This window comes from Pseudophryne corroboree, chromosome 4, assembly GCF_028390025.1.
Source record: "Pseudophryne corroboree isolate aPseCor3 chromosome 4, aPseCor3.hap2, whole genome shotgun sequence".
In the NCBI taxonomy this organism is placed as follows: Eukaryota; Metazoa; Chordata; class Amphibia; order Anura; family Myobatrachidae; genus Pseudophryne; species Pseudophryne corroboree.
The window spans coordinates 654,899,014-654,924,195 of record NC_086447.1 but is presented as its reverse complement, the minus strand read 5'-3'; the positions used below and the strand labels follow the sequence as shown (position 1 = coordinate 654,924,195).

At 48.8% G+C, this 25,182-nt stretch overlaps 1 protein-coding gene across 2 annotated transcripts in view; it reads right to left on the bottom strand.

Moving 5' to 3' along the window:
* The window catches only part of AHCTF1 (AT-hook containing transcription factor 1), a 648,646-nt gene that overhangs the window by 544,475 nt on the left and 78,989 nt on the right, over nucleotides 1–25,182 (bottom strand). For both annotated transcript variants that reach the window (XM_063917783.1, XM_063917782.1), the window contains exon 6: nucleotides 4,169–4,282. In XM_063917783.1, the coding sequence (XP_063773853.1) occupies nucleotides 4,169–4,282 (114 nt within the window). The remainder of the gene's footprint in view (nucleotides 1–4,168; nucleotides 4,283–25,182) is intronic.

Here is a 25,182-nt window from a genome sequence, read left to right as displayed (position 1 = left end):
TCTGAAGATGCGATCCGGACCATTTTTCCAGCAGATCCCACTGAAAAGTTCTTGCGTGAAATCTGCCGAATGGAATCGCTTCGTAAGAAGCCACCATTTTTCCCAGGACCCTTGTGCAATGATGCACTGACACTTTTCCTGGTTTTAGGAGGTTCCTGACTAGCTCGGATAACTCCCTGGCTTTCTTCTCCGGGAGAAACACCCTTTTCTGGACTGTGTCCAGAATCATCCCTAGGAACAGCAGACGTGTCGTCGGAAACAGCTGCGATCTTGGAATATTTAGAATCCACCCGTGCTGTCGTAGAACTACTTGAGATAGTGCTACTCCGACCTCCAACTGTTCTCTGGACCTTGCCCTTATCAGGCGATCGTCCATTTTCTTTGAAGAAGAATCATCATTTCGGCCATTACCTTGGTAAAGACCCGGGGTGCCGTGGACAATCCAAACGGCAGCGTCTGAAACTGATAGTGACAGTTCTGTACCACGAACCTGAGGTACCCTTGGTGAGAAGGGCAAATTGGGACATGGAGGTAAGCATCCCTGATGTCCAGGGACACCATATAGTCCCCTTCTTCCTGGTTCGCTATCACTGCTCTGAGTGACTCCATCTTGATTTGAACCTTTGTATGCAAGTGTTCAAATATTTCAGATTTAGAATAGGTCTCACCGAGCCGTCTGGCTTCAGTACCACAATATAGTGTGGAATAATACCCCTTTCCTTGTTGTAGGAGGGGTACTTTGATTATCACCTGCTGGGAATACAGCTTGTGAAATGTTTCCAATACTGCCTCCCTGTCGGAGGGAGACGTTGGTAAAGCAAACTTCAGGAACCTGCGAGGGGGAGACGTCTCGAATTTCCAATTTGTACCCCTGGGATACTACTTGTAGGATCCAGGGGTCCACTTGCGAGTGAGCCCACTGCGTGCTGAAACTCTTGAGACGACCCCCCACCGCACCTGTTTGTACGGCCCCAGCGTCATGCTGAGGACTTGGCAGAAGCTGTGGAGGGCTTCTGTTCCTGGGAATGGGCTGCCTGCTGCAGTCTTCTTCCCTTTCCTCTATCCCTGGGCAGATATGACTGGCCTTTTGCCCGCTTGCCCTTATGGGGACGAAAGGACTGAGGCTGAAAAGACGATGTCTTTTTCTGCTGAGATGTGACTTGGGGTAAAAAAGGTGGATTTTCCAGCTGTTGCCGTGGCCACCAGGTCCGATGGACCGGCCCCAAATAACTCCTCCCCTTTATACGGCAATACTTCCATGTGCCGTTTGGAATCTGCATCACCTGACCACTGTCATGTCCATAAACATCTTCTGGCAGATATGGACATCGCACTTACTCTTGATGCCAGAGTGCAAATATCCCTCTGTGCATCTCGCATATATAGAAATGCATCCTTTAAATGCTCTATAGTCAATAAAATACTGTCCCTGTCAAGGGTATCAATATTTTCAGTCAGGGAATCCGACCAAGCCACCCCAGCGCTGCCCATCCAGGCTGAGGCGATCGCTGGTCGCAGTATAACACCAGTATGTGTGTATATACTTTTTAGGATATTTTCCAGCCTCCTATCAGTTGGCTCCTTGAGGGCGGCCGTATCTGGAGACGGTAACGCCACTTGTTTTGATAAGCGTGTGAGCGCCTTATCCACCCTAAGGGGTGTTTCCCAACGCGCCCTAACTTCTGGCGGGAAAAGGTATACCGCCAATAATTTTCTATCGGGGGAAACCCACGCATCATCACACCCTTCATTTAATTTATCTGATTCAGGAAAAAACCACAGGTAGTTTTTTTCACACCCCACATAATACCCTTTTTTGTGGTACTTGTAGTATCAGAAATATGTAACACCTCCTTCATTGCCCTTAACATGTAACGTGTGGCCCTAAAGGAAAATACGTTTGTTTCTTCACCGTCAACACTGGAGTCAGTGTCCCTGTCTGTGTCTGTGTCGACCGACTGAGGTAAATGGGCGTTTTAAAGCCCCTGATGGTGTTTGAGACGCCTGGACAGGTACTAATTTGTTTGCCGGCCGTCTCATGTCGTCAACCGACCTTGCAGCGTGTTGACATTATCACGTAATTCCCTAAATACGCCATCCATTCCGGTGTCGACTCCCTAGAGAGTGACATCACCATTACAGGCAATTTGCTCCGCCTCCTCACCAACATCGTCCTCATACATGTCGACACACACGTACCGACACCCAGAACACACACAGGGAATGCTCTGATAGAGGACAGGACCCCACTAGCCCTTTGGGGAGACAGAGGGAGAGTTTGCCAGCACACACCAAAACGCTATAATTATACAGGGACAACCTTTATATAAGTGTTTTCCCCTTATAGCATCTTAATATATAATCATATCGCCAAATAAGTGCCCCCCCTCTCTGTTTTAACCCTGTTTCTGTAGTGCAGTGCAGGGGAGAGCCTGGGAGCCTTCCCACCAGCAGTTCTGTGAGGGAAAATGGCGCTGTGTGCTGAGGAGAATAGGCCCCGCCCCCTTTTCGGCGGGCTTCTTCTCCCGTTTTTCTGACAACCTGGCAGGGGTTAAATACATCCATATAGCCACAGAGGCTATATGTGATGTATTTTTTGCCAGTATAGGTACTTTCATTGCTGCCCAGGGCGCCCCCCCCAACGCCCTGCACCCTCAGTGACCGTTGGTGTGAAGTGTGCTGAGAGCAATGGCGCACAGCTGCAGTGCTGTGCGCTACCTCATGAAGACTGAGAAGTCTTCAGCCGCCGATTTCTGGACCTCTTCTCTCTTCAGCATCTGCAAGGGGGTCGGCGGCGCGGCTCCGGTGACCCATCCAGGCTGTACCTGTGATCGTCCCTCTGGAGCTAGTGTCCAGTAGCCTAAGAAGCCAATCCATCCTGCACGCAGGTGAGTTCACTTCTTCTCCCCTAAGTCCCTCGTTGCAGTGAGCCTGTTGCCAGCAGGACTCACTGAAAATAAAAAAACCTAATAAAACTTTTACTCTAAGCAGCTCTTTAGGAGAGCCACCTAGATTGCACCCTTCTCGGCCGGGCACAAAAACCTAACTGAGGCTTGGAGGAGGGTCATAGGGGGAGGAGCCAGTGCACACCACCTGATCCTAAAGCTTTTACTTTTGTGCCCTGTCTCCTGCGGAGCCGCTATTCCCCATGGTCCTGACGGAGTCCCCAGCATCCACTTAGGACGTCAGAGAAATAAATATACATATGACTCAATCCTTCCATATTAACCACAGCGTCTCTGATTAACAGTAGACTGGGAGATGCATCTAGAAGAACCATGCCCCTTTCCACCACCCTTAGTCCGATTTTACTGCTTCAGGGTCCAGTCTCTCTCTCAAAAAAACTGTACCGACTATGGCTAATGATCATGTACAAAGAAAAATAACTGCTCAAAGACAAAAGGAGTATCAGCATCCGTAAAACACTACTGCAAGCAAAAAAGAACACATCTCTTTAATAGTATAATACAGAGCAAGGAAGAAATTACATGGTATAAATAAAATATAAAACCAACTAAAGCAGCAAAATTATACATCCTTTGCCTTTCTATAGGATGGTCTAAGTAAAGGTCTTGCCTTAGCAACACTCAGAATACAAGTGTCAACACTGAGCGTTTTACAGGAGACCAAACTATCCACCAAGTGGCAGGGGGGAGGTGGTGTTTTACACTTTCCCATTCCCAGCATCTGCCATTGTCTGCAGCCGCTGGATGGGGGGTCCTGACCAACTAGCAATGATCGGCAGCATGGCAACACTGAGGGGAGGGTGCAGGGAGGAAGAACGACCTTCCGGTCCCTCTGACAGCAGTAGCGGAGGAAAGTTTCTCTACCCTGCCACTGCTGACAATATTTATCTGACTGGTCGCATCCTGTGCGACAAAGGTCAAATAAAACATTTGCTGGTGAGGTCGCATCTGATGCGACCAGGCCAGAGGTTAAAACAGTTGGATAGTTACAGGTACTACGGTACAAGGGACCCTTTAAAATACCTTCATAGATAAAAGCGATTCAAAGAGCTAACCAACTTTTTTGACAAAAGGGAAAAAGTTATCCGTATAATGGCTGCCAAGAAGCATTTAGAAAGAAAGGAAATATCAGTAGCCATAATATACTGGATTTGCGGTACAGTGCACTATAAAATCATTTCAGACAACTCAACAATACATACCTTTGACTAGTCTGAGCTGCCCAAAGGTAACAGCAATTCCGTGGGTCATTTTCAGGTTCTTGAAAAGTAACAGCAAACACAGGAACTCTACCTCCTTCCACCTGAACATGGTATCTAGCAATAATAAAGGAAACACGTCACTAAAACAAACATTGCCAAAACACAACTTTAATTATAGAGATTAGCACTTTACAATAAGTAACAATGTTACAAATTTAGGCAATTAAAAAAAGATACTGTAAAAGACAGTGAAAGTGCTATAAAGCTTTTTTAAATCATTCAAATGGACGAAGCATTAAAACCGGTTACTTGAACGGTTACAAATACATACACTCAGGGGGGGGGGGGGGGGGGAGATGTATTAAGGGGTTGGGACTGGTGTGCAGACATTCAGATGCTCGCAATCAAAATACCGACAGTGGCACAGTGATGTTTAGAGTCACAAGTATGCTAACCCCTCGCCCCTATAGCCTAACACTAAATCTCCTCGGTGGTGCCTAAACCTAATCCCCCTTTCCCACAGCCTAAAGAGAACCCTCCCCACCCCACAGCCTAATCCTACCTGTCCCCTTGGGTGTGCCTAACCCCAACTGTCCGCCTGGAGGTGGCTAACCCTTAACTGCGACTTGCCACAGCTTTAACCTACACAACTGCAAATATCACCTCTTCCAACAATCACCAATCCTATGGTAAGAGGAGCAATGTCATCTGTCTGATAATACAGAGAGGGGGTTCAATTGTTAGCAACGATAACTCTCTCCTGTGTGCCCGCCAGAGCTATTTAATTGTTGCTCCTGTTGGCGCAACCAGCTGCTGCAATTTCAAATCGCACCCCCCAGCAGTGGCGAGAAAAATATGTGCAGGGTCACATAACATTACTTTTCGCCATCACGCCCATTAGTTTTAGTTGTGTTTAGCTGCTTTACACGGCTAAAGCCAACACCATTGGGCACAATAACCAGCATCAATTGCATATCAACCCTGCGACCTCCTGTCACTTTAGATGGGAGATAGTAATTAAATTCTCCCATAAGAAAAGCATCACAATAACCTTGTTTAGTGCTCGTCGGCGATCCCTGGCGATTAGCTAGCACATAGGTCTGCAAACTCTGTCCTCATTACAGCACACAGTGCATGTTTTGCAGGTAACCCAGCAGGTGCACAGGTGTATTAATTACTCACAGACACATTTTTTAAAGGTCCGCAGGTGGAGTTAATTATTTCACTTGTGATTCTGTGAGGAGACCTGCAAAACATGCACTGTGTGGGGTAAAGAGGGCCAAGTTTGCAGACCTATGAGCTAGCGAAAGCTGTAGTTCATAATGGAGGAGGCAGCTTCCGTGCATGTGGATCACTTTAGAAGAGATAATCTGAAACCAGCCACCAATAAAGAGATTGACAATTGCCGTCAGACAACACAAGAAATGGAGATGAGAGGTATGCTGAGCTCCCAGCCTAATTTTGGAGAATTTCCCACTGGAATTCTTGCAAGTAGAATCTAGCGTACTGAATGGTCTTAAAGGTGGAGACCATCATGCCCAACAACTTCAACTCGCAACAAGAACGAACTAGGCACTGACATTACCGCTGTGACCAAGTTCGGTAGGATCCGTGCTTTGGTCTCAGGCAAGAAAACTCGCTGGAGAGGTGTTGAAGACCACCCCCAGAAACAAAGCACTGAAAAGGAATTAGGTAAGACTTCTCGAAATTCAGGATCCAGCCATAATCCCGAACCACTTGAACCATGCATTCTGGGCAAGTTTGCAACAGCGAAGCCATTACAAACATGATTTTGGTGAAAACGTGCAGTGTCGTGGCTATACCGAATGGCACAACCTGGAATTGATCATGATCAGTTCAAACTGCAAAAATGGAGGCATACCCAGATCACAACGTTTAGATACACTTCCCTGACAATTTGTTGATCTCCATGCTGTTGATTACTGATCCAATTTGAAAATGATCAACTCACAACCAAGTATTCAAGGCGCAAAGATTCAGTCAGAATGAGCTGTTTAGCTTCCAAACGAGGAACAAACTGGAGTAATTTCCCAGTCTCCGGTCCAGCAGGGGAAAGACGCCATCAGAGAGGACATAGTTGTTAGCCTGGTCTAATGCTACCAAGCTGTGGCGGACACCTAAAGTTTTTAAGGTACCCTCTGAAAATATTGCCTAGCACCCAGCCTTTTGAAGCAGACTCCACTCAAAAAGGTTCCTCAACTGGAGCAACCGCCCTCCGACCAGAAAGAGTAGAGAGAAACCATCAAAGGCACTAGGTTCTACGCAGATTTGGCCTGTTGGCACCAGAAAACCTGTCCTTAGAAGCCGAACCCCTGCCCAGGAAGAAGCAGCCTATGGAAGAGAAAAGTGCTTTTCCCACCAGTATCCTGGCAAATAATAGAATAGAATGGCTAAAAATAGGATTTTAATTATCTACCAGAAAATCCTTTTCTCCTAGTCCATAAGGGATATTGGGAAAACTTAGTACGATGGGGTATAGACAAGGTCCAAAGGAGCTGGTGCACTTTAAAATTTCTTCACTGGGTGTGCTGGCTCCATCCCTCTATGCCCCCTCCCACAGGCAGTTATAAGTAAACGATGGGGTATAGACGGGGTCCAAAGGAGCCGGTGCACTTTAAAATTTCTTCACTGGGTGTGTTGGCTCCATCCCTCTATGCCCCCTCCCACAGGCAGTTATAAGTAAAAACGTGTCACCAAGGAGAAAGGACATATATGAGAGAAGGAAACAAAGAGTGGTGAGATTTATAAACCAGCACACCACGAATATACAACAACCAACAACGGCTGGAAAATGCAACAGCTGAACAGGTTAATCACATAAAAGAGAACCTGCAGAAAAGTCAACGCACTAAGGCGGGCGCCCAATATCTCTTATGGACTACGAGAAAAGGATTTACCGGTAGGTAATTAAAATACTATTTTCTCTGGCATCCTTAAGAGATATTGGGGAGTCTAGTACGATGGGGCTTTCCCAGAGCTTCCAAAATGGGCAGGAACGTGCGGAGATTGCTGCAGCACCGCCTGCCCAAACTGGGTATCCTCTTTGGCCAGGGTATCAAATTTGTAGAACAAAGGTGTTATTCCACCGCCAAGGTAGTAGCTCGGTATAGTTGCAAGGCCGAAACTCCACAGGTAGCGGCCCAGGAAGAGCCCACAGAACTTGTAGAGTGAGCGTTCAGAGACTTGGGAACAGATAAGGCTGCCGACCCACATAGGCTTGTTGGATAGTAAGGCTAAGTCAACGAGCAATAGACTGCTTTGAAGCAGGACAACATTTTTTCTGTGCATCATAGAGCACGAACGATGAATCCGTCTTTCTAATCCAAGCTGTACGCGTTACATAGATCTTTAAGGCATGCACAGCATCCAATACCTCCGGAGGAACAGAAGTATGAGAACTGGACGAAACCACAATAGGTTGATTCAGGTGAAACGCAGAGAAAACCTTCAGCAGGTACTGCTACCTAGTCCTGAGCTCCGCTCTGTCCTCATAAAAGACCAAGTACGGACTTTTACACGATAAGGTCCCCAATTCGGAGACACGTCGAGCAGAAGCCAGGGCCAGTATCATCACAGTCTTCCACGTGAGGTACTTGTCTACTACCGTCGGCAGAGGTTCAAACCAGGACGACTGTAAAAAATCCACCACATTCAAATCCCAAGGTGCCGTAGGCGGCACAAAAGGAGGTTGTATGTGGAGTACCCCCTGAAGGTGGTCAGAACTTCTGGCAACACTGCCAATTTCTTCTGGAACAAAATGGAGAGAGCTGAAATCTAGATCTTAATGGAATCCAGACGTAAGCCCTTATCCACACCAGCCTGCAGGAAACATAAGAAACATCCCAAGTGAAACTCAGCAGGCGGATACGCGCTTTCCTCGCACCAAGAGACATATCTTCTCCAGATATGAGCATAGTGTTTTGACGTCACAGGTTTCCTGGCCTGAACCATGGTAGCAGTAACCTTTTTGGAAAGGCCCTTGTGAGCTAGGATGTTCCGCTCAACCTCATGCTGTAAAACAAACTCACCGTAAGTCAGGGTAGACAAACGGTCCTTGTTGAAGATATCTTCTGAGTGGCAGAGTCCAAGGGTCTTCGACGGACATGTCCAGAAGATCCGCGTACCAAGCCCTCCGTGGCCAATCCTGCGCAATCAGAATTGCATGGCCTTCTTGATTTCTGATGCGCTTGATCACCCTTAGGAGCAACGGAATCAGAGGAAACCGGTAGACCAGCCGGTAAGGCCAAGGCAACGTCTGTGCATCTATAGCCCTTACCTGAGAGGTCCCTGGCTCGTGAGCAACACCAGTGAAGCTTCTTGTGGAGTCGAGAAGCCATCATGTCTATCTGTGGCCCGCCCCACCGGTGGATGATCTGCTGGAACACCTATTGGTGGAGACCCTACTCCCCCGAGTGGAGATCGTGACGACTTAGGAAGTCCGCTTCCCAGTTGTCTACTCCCGGAATGAAGATTGCAGACATTGCTCTTGCATTTCTATCCAGAGGAGCATTCTTGACACCTCTCGCATGCAGGCTCTGCTTTTTGTCTCTCCTTGCATATTGCCGTACGCCACTGCTGTGGCGTTGTCTGACTGTACTTGTACCCCGAGTAGCGGAAAGTCCTGAAGCAGAGCATTTTAGATCACCCGAAGTTCCAGAATGTTGGTCGAAAGGAGGCTTTTGTGGGCTGACCACCTGCCCTGGAACTGCGCCCCTTGGGTGACAGCTACACATCCCCTTAGACTCGCATCTGTAATGAGGAGGGTCAAATCATGAATTCCGAAACTCCGGCCCTCCAGTAGATTGGAGAACTGCAGCCACCACAGGAGGTAAATTCTGGCCTGAGGCGACAGCCGTATCAACCGGTGCATCTGGAGATATGATCCGGACCATTTGCTCAGGAGATCCAGCTGAAAAGTCTTGGCATGGAACCTGCCATATTGGATCACCTCGTATGAGGCGACCATCTTTCCCAACAATCTTATACAAGGATGGACACTAGAGTAGGTCGGAGCACAATGCGGACCATCTCCTGAAGTGTTCTCGCCTTCTATTCTAGTAGGAACACCTTCTGGGCCACATTATCCCCAGTAACAGGAGCCACAGAGTTGGCTCCATGTGGGACTTCTGTAAGTTGAGGATCCAACCATGGTGTAACAGAAGTTGGATAGTGTAGTCGATATGAAGCAACAAAAGCTCGCTGGATATTGCTTTGATCAGAAGATCATCTAGGTAATATTGACTCCCTGGACCTGGAACATCATCTCCGCCAACATCTTTGTGAACACCCTCTGAGCTGTGGACAGGCCGAAGGACAGGGCCTAGAATTAGTGGTGATTGTCCAGCATGGCAAACCTCAGGAATGCCTGATGGTGGCCAAATCGGAATATGGAAGTAGGCGTCCATGATATCCAAGGAAACCGTGAATTCCTGTTTTTCCAGGCTAGCAATCACTGCTCGCAAGGATTCCATTTTGAACTTAAACACTTTCAGGTAAGGATTCAAGGACTTTAGATTAAAAATGGGCCTTACCGAACCGTCCAGTCTTGGTACCACAAACAGGCTGGAGTAATAACCCTTGCCTCATTGTGGTATTGGTACTGGAACAACTTCTGGATGGCCTGTTGCAACATAACCTGCATATCCTCCCCAGAGGGGAAAAAATAAGATTTTACTCACCGGTAAATCTATTTCTCGTAGTCCGTAGTGGATGCTGGGGACTCCGTAAGGACCATGGGGAATAGACGGGCTCCGCAGGAGACTGGGCACTCTAAGAAAGATTTGGTACTATCTGGTGTGCACTGGCTCCTCCCTCTATGCCCCTCCTCCAGACCTCAGTTAGGATACTGTGCCCGGAAGAGCTGACACAATAAGGAAGGATTTTTTGAATCCCGGGTAAGACTCATACCAGCCACACCAATCACACCGTATAACTCGTGATACTATACCCAGTTAACAGTATGAAATATAACTGAGCCTCTCAACAGATGGCTCAATAATAACACTTTAGTTAGGCAATAACTATATACAAGTATTGCAGACACTCCGCACTTGGGACGGGCGCCCAGCATCCACTACAGACTACGAGAAATAGATTTACCGGTGAGTAAAATCTTATTTTCTCTAACGTCCTAGTGGATGCTGGGGACTCCGTAAGGACCATGGGGATTATACCAAAGCTCCCAAACGGGCGGGAGAGTGCGAATGACTCTGCAGCACCGAATGAGAGAACTCAAGGTCCTCCTCAGCCAAAATTTGTAGAATTTTGCAAACGTGTTTGCCCCTGACCAAGTAGCAGCTCGGCAAAGTTGTAAAGCCGAGACCCCTCGGGCAGCCGCCCAAGATGAGCCCACCTTCCGCGTGGAATGGGCTTTTACAGATTTAGGCTGCGGTAAGCCTACCGCAGAATGCGCCAGCTGAATAGTGCTACAAATCGAGCGCGCAATAGACTGCTTAGAAGCAGGAGCACCTATCTTGTTGGGTGCGTACAGGACAAAAAGCGAGTCAGTCTTTCTGACTCCAGCCGTCCTGGAAACAAAGTTTCAGGGCCCTGACTACATCCAGTAACTTGGAATCCTCCAAGTCCCCAGTAGCCGCAGGCACCACAATAGGTTGGTTCAAGTGAAAAGCTGATACCACCTTACAGAGAAACTGGGGACGAGTCCTCAATTCTGCCCTATCCATATGAAAAATCAGATAAGGGCTTTTACAAGACAAAGCCGCCAATTCTGACACACGCCTGGCCGAAGCCAAGGCCAATAACATGACCACTTTCCACGTGAGATATTTCAGATCCACAGTTTTAAGTGGTTCAAACCAATGTGATTTTAGGAAATTCAACACCACATTGAGATCCCAAGGTGCCACGGGAGGCACAAAAGGGGGCTGAATATGAAGCACTCCCTTTACAAAAGTCTGAACTTCAGGCAGTGAAGCCAGTTCTTTCTGGAAGAAAATCGACAGGGCCGAAATCTGGACTTTAATGGAACCCAATTTTAGGCCCATAGTCACTCCCGACTGCAGGAAGTGTAGAAAGCGACCCAGCTGAAATTCCTCTGTTGGGGCCTTCTGAGCCTCACACCACGCAACATATCTTCGCCAAATACGGTGATAATGGTTCACGGTTACTTCTTTCCTGGCTTTTATTAGCGTAGGAATGACTTCCACCGGAATGCCCTTTTCCTTTAGGATCCGGAATTCAACCGCCATGCCGTCAAACGCAGCCGCGGTAAGTCTCGGAACAGACAGGGCCCCTGCTGCAGCAGATCCTGTCTGAGCGGTAGAGGCCATGGGTCCTCTGATATCATTTCCTGAAGTTCCGGGTACCAAGCCCTTCTTGGCCAATCCGGAACCACGAGTATCGTTCTTACTCGTCGCCTTCTTATTATTCTCAGTACCTTTGGTATGAGAGGCAGAGGAGGGAACACATGAACACATAAACCGACTGGTACACCCACGGTGTCACTAGAGCGTCCACAGCTATCGCCTGAGGGTCCCTTGACCTGGCGCAATATCTCTTTAGCTATTTGTTGAGGCGGGACGCCATCATGTCCACCTGTGGCCTTTCCCAACGGTTTACCAACAGTAGGAAGACTTCTGGATGAAGTCCCCACTCTCCCGGGTGTAGGTCGTGTCTGCTGAGGAAGTCTGCTTCCCAGTTGTCCACTCCCGGAATGAACACTGCTGACAGTGCTAGTACGTGATTTTCCGCCCATCGGAGAATCCTTGTGGCTTCTGCCATTGCCATCCTGCTTCTTGTGCCGCCCTGTCGGTTCACATGGGCGACTGCCGTGATGTCGTCTGACTGGATCAGTACCGGCTGGTTTTGAAGCAGGGGTCTTGCCTGACTTAGGGCATTGTCCAAGAGGTCCCACTGGAAGGTCCTCGCATGGAACCTGCCGAATGGAATTGCTTCGTATGAAGCCACCATTTTTCCCAGGACTCGTGTGCAACGCTGCACCGATACCCGTTTTGGTTTTAGGAGGTCTCTGACTAGAGATGACAGCTCCTTGGCTTTCTCCTGCGGGAGAAACACTTTTTTCTGTTGTGTCCAAAATCATCCCCAGGAACAGTAAGCGAGTGGAAGGAACCAGCTGTGACTTTGGAATGTTCAGAATCCAGCCATGCTGTTGTAGCACCTCCTGAGATAGTGCTACTCCGACCAGTAACTGCTCCCTGGACCTCGCCTTTATAAGGAGATCGTCCAAGTATGGGATAATTAAAACTCCCTTTTTTCTAAGGAGTATCATCATTTCTGCCATTACCTTGGTAAACACCCTCGGTGCCGTGGACAGTCCAAACGGTAGTGTCTGGAATTGGTAATGGCAATCCTGTACCACAAATCTGAGGTACTCCTGGTGAGGAAGGTAAATAGGGACATGCAGGTAAGCATCCTTGATATCCAGGGATACCATGTAATCCCCCTCGTCCAGGCTTGCAATAACCGCCCTGAGCGATTCCATCTTGAACTTGAATTTTGTTATGTAAGTGTTCAAGGATTTCAAATTTAAAATGGGTCTCACCGAACCGTCTGGTTTCGGTACCACAAACAGTGTGGAATAGTAGCCCCGGCCTTGTTGAAGTAGGGGTACCTTGACTATCACCTGCTGGGAATACAGCTTGTGAATGGCCTCTAGCACAGCCTCCCTGCCCGATGGAGTCGTCGGTAAGGCTGATTTGAGGAAACGGCGGGGGGCGGCGCCTCGAATTCCAGCTTGTACCCCTGAGATACTACTTGAAGGATCCAGGGATCCACCCGTGAGCGAGCCCACTGATCGCTGAAATTTCTGAGGCGGCCCCCCACCGTACCTGGCTCCGCCTGTGGAGCCCCACCGTCATGCGGCTGATTTGGAAGAAGCGGGGGAGGACTTTTGGTCCTGGGAACCGGCTGTGTGTTGCAGCTTTTTCCCCCTTCCTCTGCCTCTAGACAGAAAGGACCCGCCTTTTCCGCACCTGTTTTTCTGGGGTCGAAAGGACTGTACTTGGTAATACGGTGCTTTCTTAGGCTGTGAGGGGACATGGGGCAAAAAATGCAGACTTCCCAGCCGTTGCTGTGGAAACAAGGTCTGAGAGACCGTCCCCGAATAACTCCTCACCTTATAAGGCAAAACTTCCATGTGCCTTTTAGAATCTGCATCTCCTGTCCACTGCCGAGTCCATAAGCCTCTCCTAGCAGAGATGGACAAAGCACTTATTCTAGATGCCAGCCGGCAGATCTCCCTCTGTGCATCTCTCACGTATAAGACCGAGTCTTTTATATGCTCTATGGTTAGCAATATAGTGTCTCTGTCTAGGGTGTCAATATTTTCCGACAGGGAATCTGACCAAGCAGCAGCAGCACTGCACATCCAGGCTGAGGCAATAGCTGGTCTCAGTATAACACCAGTGTGTGTGTAAATAGATTTTAGGATAGCCTCCTGCTTTCTATCAGCAGGTTCCTTTAGGGCGGCCGTATCCGGAGACGGTAGTGCCACCTTTTTAGACAAACGTGTGAGCGCTTTATCCACCCTAGGGGGAGTTTCCCAACGTGACCTATCCTCTGACGAGAAAGGGAACGCCATTAGTAATTTTTTTGAAATCACCAATTTTTTATCGGGGAAAAGCCCACGCTTCTTCACACACCTCATTCAATTCCTCAGATGGGGGAAAAACTATAGGTAGTTTTTTCTCCCCAAACATAATACCCTTCTTTGAGGTACCCGGGTTTATATCAGTAAGGTGTAATACCTCTTTCATTGCCTCAATCATGCCACAAATGGCCCTAGTGGACATTAAATTTGACTCATCGTCGTCGACACTTGCATCAGTATCCGTGTCGACATCTGTGTCTGCCATCTGAGGTAGTGGTCGTTTCAGGGCCCCTGACGGCCTTTGAATCGTCTGGGCAGGCACGAGCTGAGAAGCCGGCTGTCCCGCATTTGGCATGTCGTCAAATTTTTTATGTAAGGAGTCGACACTTGCACGTAATTCCTTCCATAAATCCATCCACTCAGGTGTCTGCCCCGCAGGGGGTGACATCACATTAATAGGCATCTGCTCCGCCTCCACATAAGTCTCCTCATCAAACATGTCGACACAGCCGTACCGACACACCGCACACACACACAGGGAATGCTCTTACAAGGAGACAGGACCCCACAAAAGCCCTTTGGGGAGACAGAGAGAAAGTATGCCAGCACACACCAGAGCGCTATAATAATACAGGGACTAACTGAATTATGACCCTTTATAGCTGCTTATTATATTAAACTGCGCCCAAATTTAGTGCCCCCCTCTCTTTTTTACCCTTTCCGTAGTGTAGACTGCAGGGGAGAGTCAGGGAGCTTCCTTCCAGCGGAACTGTGAGGGAATAATGGCGCCAGTGTGCTGAGGGAGAAGGCTCCGCCCCTTTTTCGGCGGCCTTTCTCCCGCTTTTTTCTGTAATTCTGGCAGGGGTAATAACCACATATATAGCCTCTGGGACTATATATTGTGGTTATTTTTGCCAGCCAAGGTGTTTTTATTGCTGCCTCAGGGCGCCCCCCCCCAGCGCCCTGCACCCTCAGTGACCGGAGTGTGAAGTGTGTGAGAGGAGCAATGGCGCACAGCTGCAGTGCTGTGCGCTACCTTGGTGAAGACTGATGTCTTCTGCCGCCGATTTTCCGGACCATCTTCATGCTTCTGGCTCTGTAAGGGGGACGGCGGCGTGGCTCCGGGAACGAACACCAAGGACGAGTCCTGCGGTCGATCCCTCTGGAGCTAATGGTGTCCAGTAGCCTAAGAAGCCCAAGCTAGCTGCAAGCAGGTAGGTTCGCTTCTTCTCCCCTTAGTCCCACGATGCAGTGAGCCTGTTGCCAGCAGGTCTCACTGTAAAATAAAAAACCTAATTTTAAACTTTCTTTCTAGCAGCTCAGGAGAGCTCCTAGTGTGCAACCAGCTCGGGCCGGGCACAGAAATCTAACTGAGGTCTGGAGGAGGGGCATAGAGGGAGGAGCAAGTGCACACCAGATAGTACCAAATCTTTCTTATAGAGTGCCCAGTCTCCTGCGGAGCCCGTCTATTCCCCATGGTCCTTACGGAGTCCCCAGCATCCACTAGGACGTTAGAGAAAAAGTGAATTTCCCAGCCGTAACTTTGGAAATCCTTGTATCCAATTCAACCCCAAAGAGCCATTCCCCTGAAAAGGGGAGGGATTCCATACTGTTTGGATTCCGCATCCGCTATCCACTGATGCAACCACAAGGCCCTGCGTGCCGACACTGCAGAGCCTTGCATTAACGTTCCCAATCTCCTTGACGGAATCACAGAGGACGAGTGTAGTGTCCTGAATGTACTTTAGGAGGGTCTCCATAGAGACCAGGGGCATAGCCCCAGAGAGGCCCTCTTGAATTTGAGTGGCCCATGAATGAATGGCATGGGTCATCCAGCAACCCGCAATGACCAGCCTTTGCGATACACGTGCTGCCATGTAAATATATTTTAGTGTAGCTTCTATTCTCCTATCCCCAGGATCCTTCATGGTAAAGGAGCCCGGGACAGGCAGAACCGCCTTTTTGGACAGTAGAGAGACTGATACATAACCCCCGGGGGTTCCTCCCAAAATTTTCTACCTTCAGGAACAAATGGGCAAGTGCGCAAAAACTTTGACACTTGGAATTTTTATTCTGGATTTTTCCAGGGCAAATTGAATAGGCCATCTAACTCTGCAGAATCAGGGAACATGACATTAGGCTTGTTTCGTACAAAGAAAAAACAACTGCTGTGATGCAGTGTCCTCTAGAGGGAGCTTTAACACGTCCACTATAGCCAGAATTAGGGATTCAATACCCTGAGCAGACTCTGTATCTCCACTAACGAGGTCCATCACCTCACCAACCTCCTGTACATCCTCCTCTGTGTCAGATAGAGTAGGCAAACCACGCTTTTGTGGTCCTGCATGAGAAGGGGGGCTGTGTAAAATCTGCCCTAGCAGCTAAATCTGCAACAACCTGTTGTAGTAGGTGAGTTTTCTGAACATTAGCAGTGAGCTGGGATGACACATCTGACATCATATTTTTCAGAGACCCTAGCCATGCAGGCTCTGGACCCTCTCCTCCAGCCCCTTCACTGATTTGTGAAGATTGGCTGCATTGATCACAAGAAAACGAATCAGATGATACTGCAGAGAATCTAGTGCGAAATACACTGCAAAGCCCATGTTTCACAGTAAGCACAACCTACACACAGACAGTAATATATCTCAAGCCTGCCCTTACTGTATGTGAGAGGAGCCACGCGGAGAGAAGGACACCAGCACACCCCCAGCTGCACAGCCCCAGTGAGGCTGACAGCTATCTATATCACAGTAAACCCTAATAAATGTCTGTCCTGTAGAGGACCCAGATAGTGTACAATAGCGGCTATCCCCCTTTGCTACACCTTATACCAGTTTTCCAGCGTGTCTTGTGAGACAGCAAGCACTGTGTGTGCTGTCTGTGGCTGAATTAAGCAGAGAAAGTCAACAAAATGCCTCTGGTCCCGCTCTGAGGTAGCTCCGCCCCATCCAATGGCGCCGGAGCTACAGTGAATATTTATACTGGCAATGTCTCCTGTTTGCTTAAAAACATCACACAAGTGCTAGTTCAAGCGATTGTCAGCCAGTCTACACGGGGGACCCTAGCGGGACACCTTCAGGAGGGTCCCATATGCCGAGCATGCAGTCAGCCACACTTTGAACCGGTGGACCCCCTAGCGGGGACCCAGTTTCTACACACCACAGACGTCACCTTCAGGCAGTGTTAGGGGTGTGCAGCGTGCTGCGATTGAGACAGCCAAGGCGCAGTGCCTCGCTGAACAACCACCCCTCAGAACAGTGGTCCTGCAGCGGGGAAACGGCTCTGCACCTCGCAAGGCCGGTGACCCTCAACCCACCTAACTCCCACGGTGCAGGTATGCTGTTGCCCAAACAGCTTACCGAAAATAACAAACATTAAAAAGAAATTGAAGAAAACGCATCCTCTCCTGAGTGCACTTTTTTCTAAACTGCCTGTGGGAGCGGCATAAAAAGGAGAAGCCAGCACACCAAGTGAAGAAATTTAAAGCGCACTGGCTCCTTTGGACCCGGTCTACACCCCATCGTACTACATTACCCAATATCCCCAGGGGAAAAAGTACGCACATCCTGCAAGTTAGCAATTTTCTATTGGAACCATACAGTCAATGCAGACACCTGCACTCTCAAGGAAGCCACCTTTAAATCTTTATCCATTCCTGCCTGAAGGAATGCTAAGACCCTGGAAACTCTGAAAGACCTAGGGTCAAATTTCCTTTCACTGCACCAATGCATATAGGCTTGCCATATTCAGTGATGAATTTGAGCTGAGGAAGGTTTACCTGCTATGAGCATTGTTTGAATTACCTGTTGTGAGAAAACTCTTGACTTCAGGATGAAAGTCTATAGAGCCACGCCGTCCAGGTGTCTGTGATAACAAGGACCTTGAGACGGTAGGTCTGGACGTTGAGGGAGCAGGAAAAGAGCATCGACATCCTCTGCAGATCTGTGTACCAATGTCTTTTAGGCCAAGCCAGAGCAATTAACATCACAGCACCCCTTCTGTTTTACCTCTCTCATCACCCTGGGTAAGAAGGCGATTGGTGGAAACACACAGGCAAGATGAAAGTCCCATCTCACGGACAAGGCATCCACAAAGATCGCTTTGGGATCCTTTGTTCTTGACCTGTATGCAGGAACTTTGTTGTTCTGATGGGACGCCATGAGAGCTATCTTCAGCAACCCCCACCTGTCGACTAGGATCTGGGTGCAGAGCCCATTAGTTTGAATGAATGGCGTGTGAACTGAGAAAATCCGCTTACCAGTTTAGGACTCCCGGAACGAACACTGCGAACAAGGCTGTCTGATGAAGTTCTGCCCACTTTAACGTGTGGCTTACCTCCTTCATTGCTTTCTGGCTGAGAGTTCCTTCCTGACGGTTGAGGTACGCTACTGCCGTTGCATTGTCCGAGCGGATCTGAACTGATTTCCCCTGAAGGATGTCCTTTGTCTGAATCAGTGCCATGTATATGGTCCGAAGTTCTAATATATTTATTGGCAGGCAACTTTCTTCCTTGGTCCACTGCCCCTGGAAATGAATCCTTCCTGACACCGCTCCCCAGTCCTGAAGGCTGGTATCAGTTGTCAGAATTTCCCAATCTGATATCCAAAAGGGTCTCCCTTTGTCCAGATGGGATGTTTGTAGCCACCAGGATAATGACCTCCTTATTTCCAAAGTAAGGGCCATAGTCTGCATTTTTTATTGTCTGATAAAAACCTTTCCATTTGGTAAGGGTCAGATGTTGCAGGGGCCTCGAATGGAACAGAGTATACCCTACCTACCATGTCGAATGTTGACACCATCAATCCCATCACTCGCATTGCTGCGTGAATGGATATCTTTCGACTGTGTAGCAGCACCTGAATCCTTGACTAAACACTGTTTACTTTGCTTAGAGGTAAAGTTACTCTGTGAAGACTGGAATTCAATACAGCCCCCAAGCGAGACATCCACTGTTACGGAACCAGAGACGATTTTGCCCAATTTATGAGCCATCCGTGCTTCTGCAGACACGCTATTGTCTGCGGCAGATGACACAGAAGCAATTCCTAAGACTGTGCCAAGATTAAAAGATTGTCGAGGTATGGAAAAATTCTTATCCCCTGCTGGCGGAGATAAGCTGCCATTACCACCATAATCTTGGGAAATACTCTGGGGGCTGTGTCCAATCCAAATGGAAGGGCCTGGAACTGAAAATGTTGCTGGAGGACAGCGAACCTGAGAGAGCGCTGATGGGACAGGGCTATAGGAACATGTAGGTAAGCATCCTGGATATCCAGGAATACCATAAAATCCCCTGGCTCCATGGCCAACATGATGGAACGTAAAGTCTCCATGTGAAACAGAGACAGCCAAATGTACTTGTTCGGCACTTTGAGGCTGGGTATGGGCCGGACCGAACCCATTTGGCTTCTGGACTAGAAATAGGTTGGAGTAAAACCCCTGTCCCTGTTGTGTAGGAGGAACTAGAATAATTACTCCTGGCTGAAGCAATTTCTGAACTGCCTCTTGCAAAGCCCTGGCCTCCTCTCTACTAAAGACAGGCTGGTACAAAAAAAAAAAAACCTTGAGGGTGTTTCTTTAAAGCAAATACATAACCAAGAGATACCACTTCTTGTACCCAGGCATCTGTGGTAGATCTGTGCAAATTGAAGAAGTCGGCCTCCCACCATGGAGTCCCCCAGGTGGGAGGCACATACCATCAAGCTGATGGCTTATCTTCTGTTATAGAAGCCGGTCCACTCGGTAGCCCAATGCTTTTTAGTCTTACCAGACTTGTTGTATTAGGATTGTTTGCCATTACCTTTTCCTTTCCCTCGAGACCGAAAACCTGGAATTTTAGGTTCACATTTTTATGTGGAAGGAAACTTCACTTTCTTGGAGTCTGCTTCTGACTCCAAAATACTGGTTAATTCTTTACCAAAAAGAATATCTCCAGTAAAGGGTAAAGACTCCAAAACCTTTTTGGACTCTGAATCAGCTTTCCATGTACACAGCCAAACTGCTCTGCGAGCGGCTACTGCTGAAGCTGATGCCCGAGAGGCAATTGTACCCATATCCAAATTTGTAGAATTTAGCAAACGTGTTTGCCCCTGACCAAGTTGCAGCTCGGCAAAGTTGTAAAGCCGAGACCCCTCGGGCAGCCGCCCAAGATGAGCCCACCTTCCTCGTGGAATGGGCTTTCACTGATTTAGGATGCGGCAATCCAGCCGCAGAATGCGCCAGCTGAATTGTGCTACAAATCCAGCGAGCAATAGTCTGCTTAGAAGCAGGAGCACCTATTTTGTTGGGTGCATACAGGATAAAAAGCGAGTCAGTTTTCCTGACTCCAGCCGTCCTGAAAACATAAATTTTCAAGGCCCTGACTACGTCCAGTAACTTGGAATCCTCCAAGTCCCTAGTAGCCGCAGGCACCACAATAGGTTGGTTCAAGTGAAAAGCTGATACCACCTTAGGGAGAAACTGGGGACGAGTCCTCAATTCTGCCCTATCCATATGGAAAATCAGATAAGGGCTTTTACATGACAAAGCCGCCAATTCTGACACACGCCTGGCCGAAGCCAAGGCCAATAACATGACCACTTTCCACGTGAGATATTTCAGATCCACAGTTTTAAGTGGTTCAAACCAATGTGATTTTAGGAAACTTAACACCACATTGAGATCCCAAGGTGCCACAGGAGGCACAAAAGGGGGCTGAATATGAAGCACTCCTTTTACAAAAGTCTGAACTTCAGGCAGTGAAGCCAGTTCTTTCTGGAAGAAAATCGACAGAGCCGAAATCTGGACCTTAATGGAACCCAATTTTAGGCCCATAGTCACTCCCGACTGTAGGAAGTGCAGAAAACGACCAAGCTGAAATTCCTCTGTAGGGGCCTTCCTGGCCTCACACCACGCAACATATTTTCGCCAAATACGGTGATAATGGTTTGCGGTTACTTCTTTCCTGGCTTTTATCAGCGTAGGAATGACTTCCTCCGGAATGCCCTTTTCCTTTAGGATCCGGAATTCAACCGCCATGCCGTCAAACGCAGCCGCGGTAAGTCTTGGAACAGACAGGGCCCCTGCTGTAGCAGATCCTGTCTGAGCGGTAGAGGCCATGGGTCCTCTGATATAATTTCTTGAAGTTCTGGGTACCAAGCTCTTCTTGGCCAATCCGGAACCACGAGTATCGTTCTTACTCCTCGCCTTCTTATTATTCTCAGTACCTTTGGTATGAGAGGCAGAAGAGGGAACACATAAACCGACTGGTACACCCACGGTGTCACTAGAGCGTCCACAGCTATCGCCTGAGGGTCCCTTGACCTAGCGCAATATCTCTTTAGCTTTTTGTTGAGGCGGGACGCCATCATGTCCACCTGCGGCCTTTCCCAACGGTTTACCAACAGTAGGAAGACTTCTGGATAAAGTCCCCACTCTCCCGGGTGTAGGTCGTGTCTGCTGAGGAAGTCTGCTTCCCAGTTGTCCACTCCCGGAATGAACACTGCTGACAGTGCTAGTACGTGATTTTCCGCCCATCGGAGAATCCTTGTGGCTTCTGCCATCGCCATCCTGCTTCTTGTGCCGCCCTGTCGGTTTACATGGGCGACTGCCGTGATGTTGTCTGATTGGATCAGAACCGGCTGGTTTTGAAGCAGGGGCCTTGCCTGACTTAGGGCATTGTAAATGGCCCTCAGTTCCAGAATATTTAGGTGTAGGGACGACTCCTGACTTGACCAAAGTCCCTGGAAATTTCTTCCCTGTGCGACTGCGCCCCAGCCTCGAAGGCTGGCATCCGTGGTCACCAGGACCCTGACCTGTATGCCGAATCTGCGGCCCTCTAGAAGATGAGCACTCTGCAGCCACCACAGTAGAGACACCCTGGTCCTTGGAGACAGGGTTATCAGTTGATGCATCTGAAGATGCGATCCCGACCACTTGTCCAAGAGGTCCCACTGGAAGGTCCTTGCATGGAACCTGCCGAATGGAATTGCTTCGTATGAAGCCACCATTTTTCCCAGGACTCGTGTGCAGTGATGCACCGATACCCGTTTTGGTTTTAGGAGGTCTCTGACTAAGGATGACAGCTCCTTGGCTTTCTCCTGCGGGAGAAACACTTTTTTTCTGTTCTGTGTCCAGAATCATCCCCAGGAACAGTAAGCGTGTGGAAGGAACCAGTTGTGACTTTGGAATGTTTAGAATCCAGCCATGCTGTTGTAGCACTTCCCGAGATAGTGCTACTCCAACCAGTAACTGCTCCCTGGACCTCGCCTTTATTAGGAGATCGTCCAAGTACGGGATAATTAAAACTCCCTTTTTTCGAAGGAGTATCATCATTTCTGCCATTACCTTGGTAAACACCCTCGGTGCCGTGGACAGTCCAAACGGTAGTGTCTGGAATTGGTAATGGCAATCCTGTACCACAAATTTGAGGTACTCCTGGTGAGGAAGGTAAATGGGGACATGCAGGTAAGCATCCTTGATGTCCAGGGATACCATGTAATCCCCCTCGTCCAGGCTTGCAATAACCGCCCTGAGCGATTCCATCTTGAACTTGAATCTTTTTATGTATGTGTTCAAGGATTTCAAATTTAAAATGGGTCTCACCGAACCGTCCGGTTTCGGTACCACAAAGAGTGTGGAATAGTAACCCAGTCCTTGTTGAAGTAGGGGTACCTTGACTATCACCTGCTGGGAATACAGCTTGTGAATTGCCTCTAGCACAGCCTCCCTGCCCGAGGGAGTTGTCGGTAAGGCAGATTTGAGGAAACGGCGGGGGGGAGGCGCCTCGAATTCCAGCTTGTACCCCTGAGATACTACTTGAAGGATCCAGGGATCCACCCGTGAGCGAACCCACTTATCGCTGAAATTTTTGAGGCGGCCCCCCACCGTACCTGGCTCCGCCAGTGGAGCCCCACCGTCATGCGGCGGATTTGGAAGAAGCGGGAGAGGACTTTTGTTCCTGGGAACCTGCTGTGCGTTGCAGCTTTTTTCCCCTTCCTCTGCCTCTAGACAGAAAGGACCCGCCTTTTCCCCGCCTTTTTTCTGGGGTCGAAAGGACTGTACCTGATAATACGGCGCTTTCTTAGGCTGTGAGGGGACATGGGGCAAAAATGCTGACTTCCCAGCTGTTGCTGTGGAAACAAGGTCTGAGAGACCATCCCCGAATAACTCCTCACCCTTATAAGGCAAAACTTCCATGTGCCTTTTAGAATCTGCATCCCCTGTCCACTGCCGAGTCCATAAGCCTCTCCTAGCAGAAATGGACAATGCACTTATTCTAGATGCCAGCCGGCAGATCTCCCTCTGTGCATCTCTCATGTACAAGACAGAGTCTTTTATATGCTCTACGGTTAGCAATATAGTGTCCCTGTCTAGGGTGTCAATATTTTCCGACAGGGAATCTGACCAAGCAGCAGCAGCACTGCACATCCACGCTGAAGCAATAGCTGGTCTCAGTATAACACCAGTGTGTGTATATATAGACTTTAGGATAGCCTCCTGCTTTCTATCAGCAGGTTCCTTTAGGGCGGCCGTATCCGGAGACGGTAGTGCCACCTTTTTAGACAAACGTGTGAGCGCTTTATCCACCCTAGGGGGAGTTTCCCAACGTGACCTATCCTCTGGCGAGAAAGGGAACGCCATTAGTAATTTTTTTGAAATCACCAATTTTTTATCGGGGGAAGCCCACGCTTCTTCACACACTTCATTTAATTCTTCAGATGGGGGGAAAACTATGGGTAGTTTTTTCTCCCCAAACATAATACCCTTTTTTGAGGTACCCGGGTTTATATCAGAAATGTGTAATACCTCTTTCATTGCCTCAATCATGCAACAAATGGCCCTAGTGGACATTAAATTTGACTCATCGTCGTCGACACTGGTATCAGTATCCGTGTCGACATCTGTGTCTGCCATCTGAGGTAGTGGGCGTTTCAGAGCCCCTGATGGCCTTTGAATTGTCTGGGCAGGCACGAGCTGAGAAGCCGGCTGTCCCGCATTTGGCATGTCGTCAAATTTTTATGTAAGGAGTCGACACTTGCACGTAATTCCTTCCATAAGTCCATCCACTCAGGTGTCTGCCCCGCAGGGGGTGACATCACATTTATAGGCATCTGCTCCGCCTCCACATAAGCCTCCTCATCAAACATGTCGACACAGCCGTACCGACACACCGCACACACACAGGGAATGCTCTTACAAGGAGACAGGACCCCACAAAAGCCCTTTGGGGAGACAGAGTATGCCAGCACACACCAGAGCGCTATATAATGCAGGGACTAACTGAATAATGTCCCCTTATAGCTGCTATAAGTTATACTGCACCTAAATTTAGTGCCCCCCCTCTCTTTTTTACCCTTTCTGTAGTGTAGACTGCAGGGGAGAGTCAGGGAGCTTCCTTCCAGCGGAACTGTGAGGGAGAAATGGCGCCAGTGTGCTGAGGGAGATGGCTCCGCCCCTTTTTCGGCTGACTTTTCTCCCGCTTTTTTCTTGATTCTGGCAGGGGTAATTACCACATATATAGCCTCTGGGGCTATATGTTGTGGTTATTTTGCCAGCCAAGGTGTTTTTATTGCTGCTCAGGGCGCCACCCCCCCAGCGCCCTGCACCCTCAGTGACCGGAGTGTGAAGTGTGCATGAGGAGCAATGGCGCACAGCTGCAGTGCTGTGCGCTACCTTGGTGAAGACTGAAGTCCTCTGCCGCCGATTTTCCGGACCATCTTCTTGCTTCTGGCTCTGTAAGGGGGACGGCGGAGCGGCTTCGGGAACGAACACCAAGGACGGGTCCTGCGGTCGATCCCTCTGGAGCTAATGGTGTCCAGTAGCCTAAGAAGCCCAAGCTAGCTGCAAGCAGGTAGGTTCGCTTCTTCTCCCCTTAGTCCCTCGTTGCAGTGAGCCTGTTGCCAGCAGGTCTCACTGTAAAATAAAAAACCTAACATATACTTTCTTTCTAGGAGCTCAGGAGAGCCCCTAGTGTGCATCCAGCTCAGCCGGGCACAGAAATCTAACTGAGGTCTGGAGGAGGGGCATAGAGGGAGGAGCCAGTGCACACCAGATAGTACCAAATCTTTCTTATAGAGTGCCCAGTCTCCTGCGAAGCCCGTCTATTCCCCATGGTCCTTATGGAGTCCCCAGCATCCACTAGGACGTCAGAGAAAAACAGATTAAAGTACTAGATGTCTGAGAAAATTATTTGATAATATATATACGTTTTGAAATGACTAACAGCTGACCAAATTGTGATAGCAGCTATGCCTTATTTAAAATAAGAATTTACTTACCGATAATTCTATTTCTCATAGTCCGTAGTGGATGCTGGGGACTCCGAAAGGACCATGGGGAATAGCGGCTCCGCAGGAGACTGGGCACAAAAGTAAAAGCTTTAGGACTACCTGGTGTGCACTGGCTCCTCCCCCCATGACCCTCCTCCAAGCCTCAGTTAGGA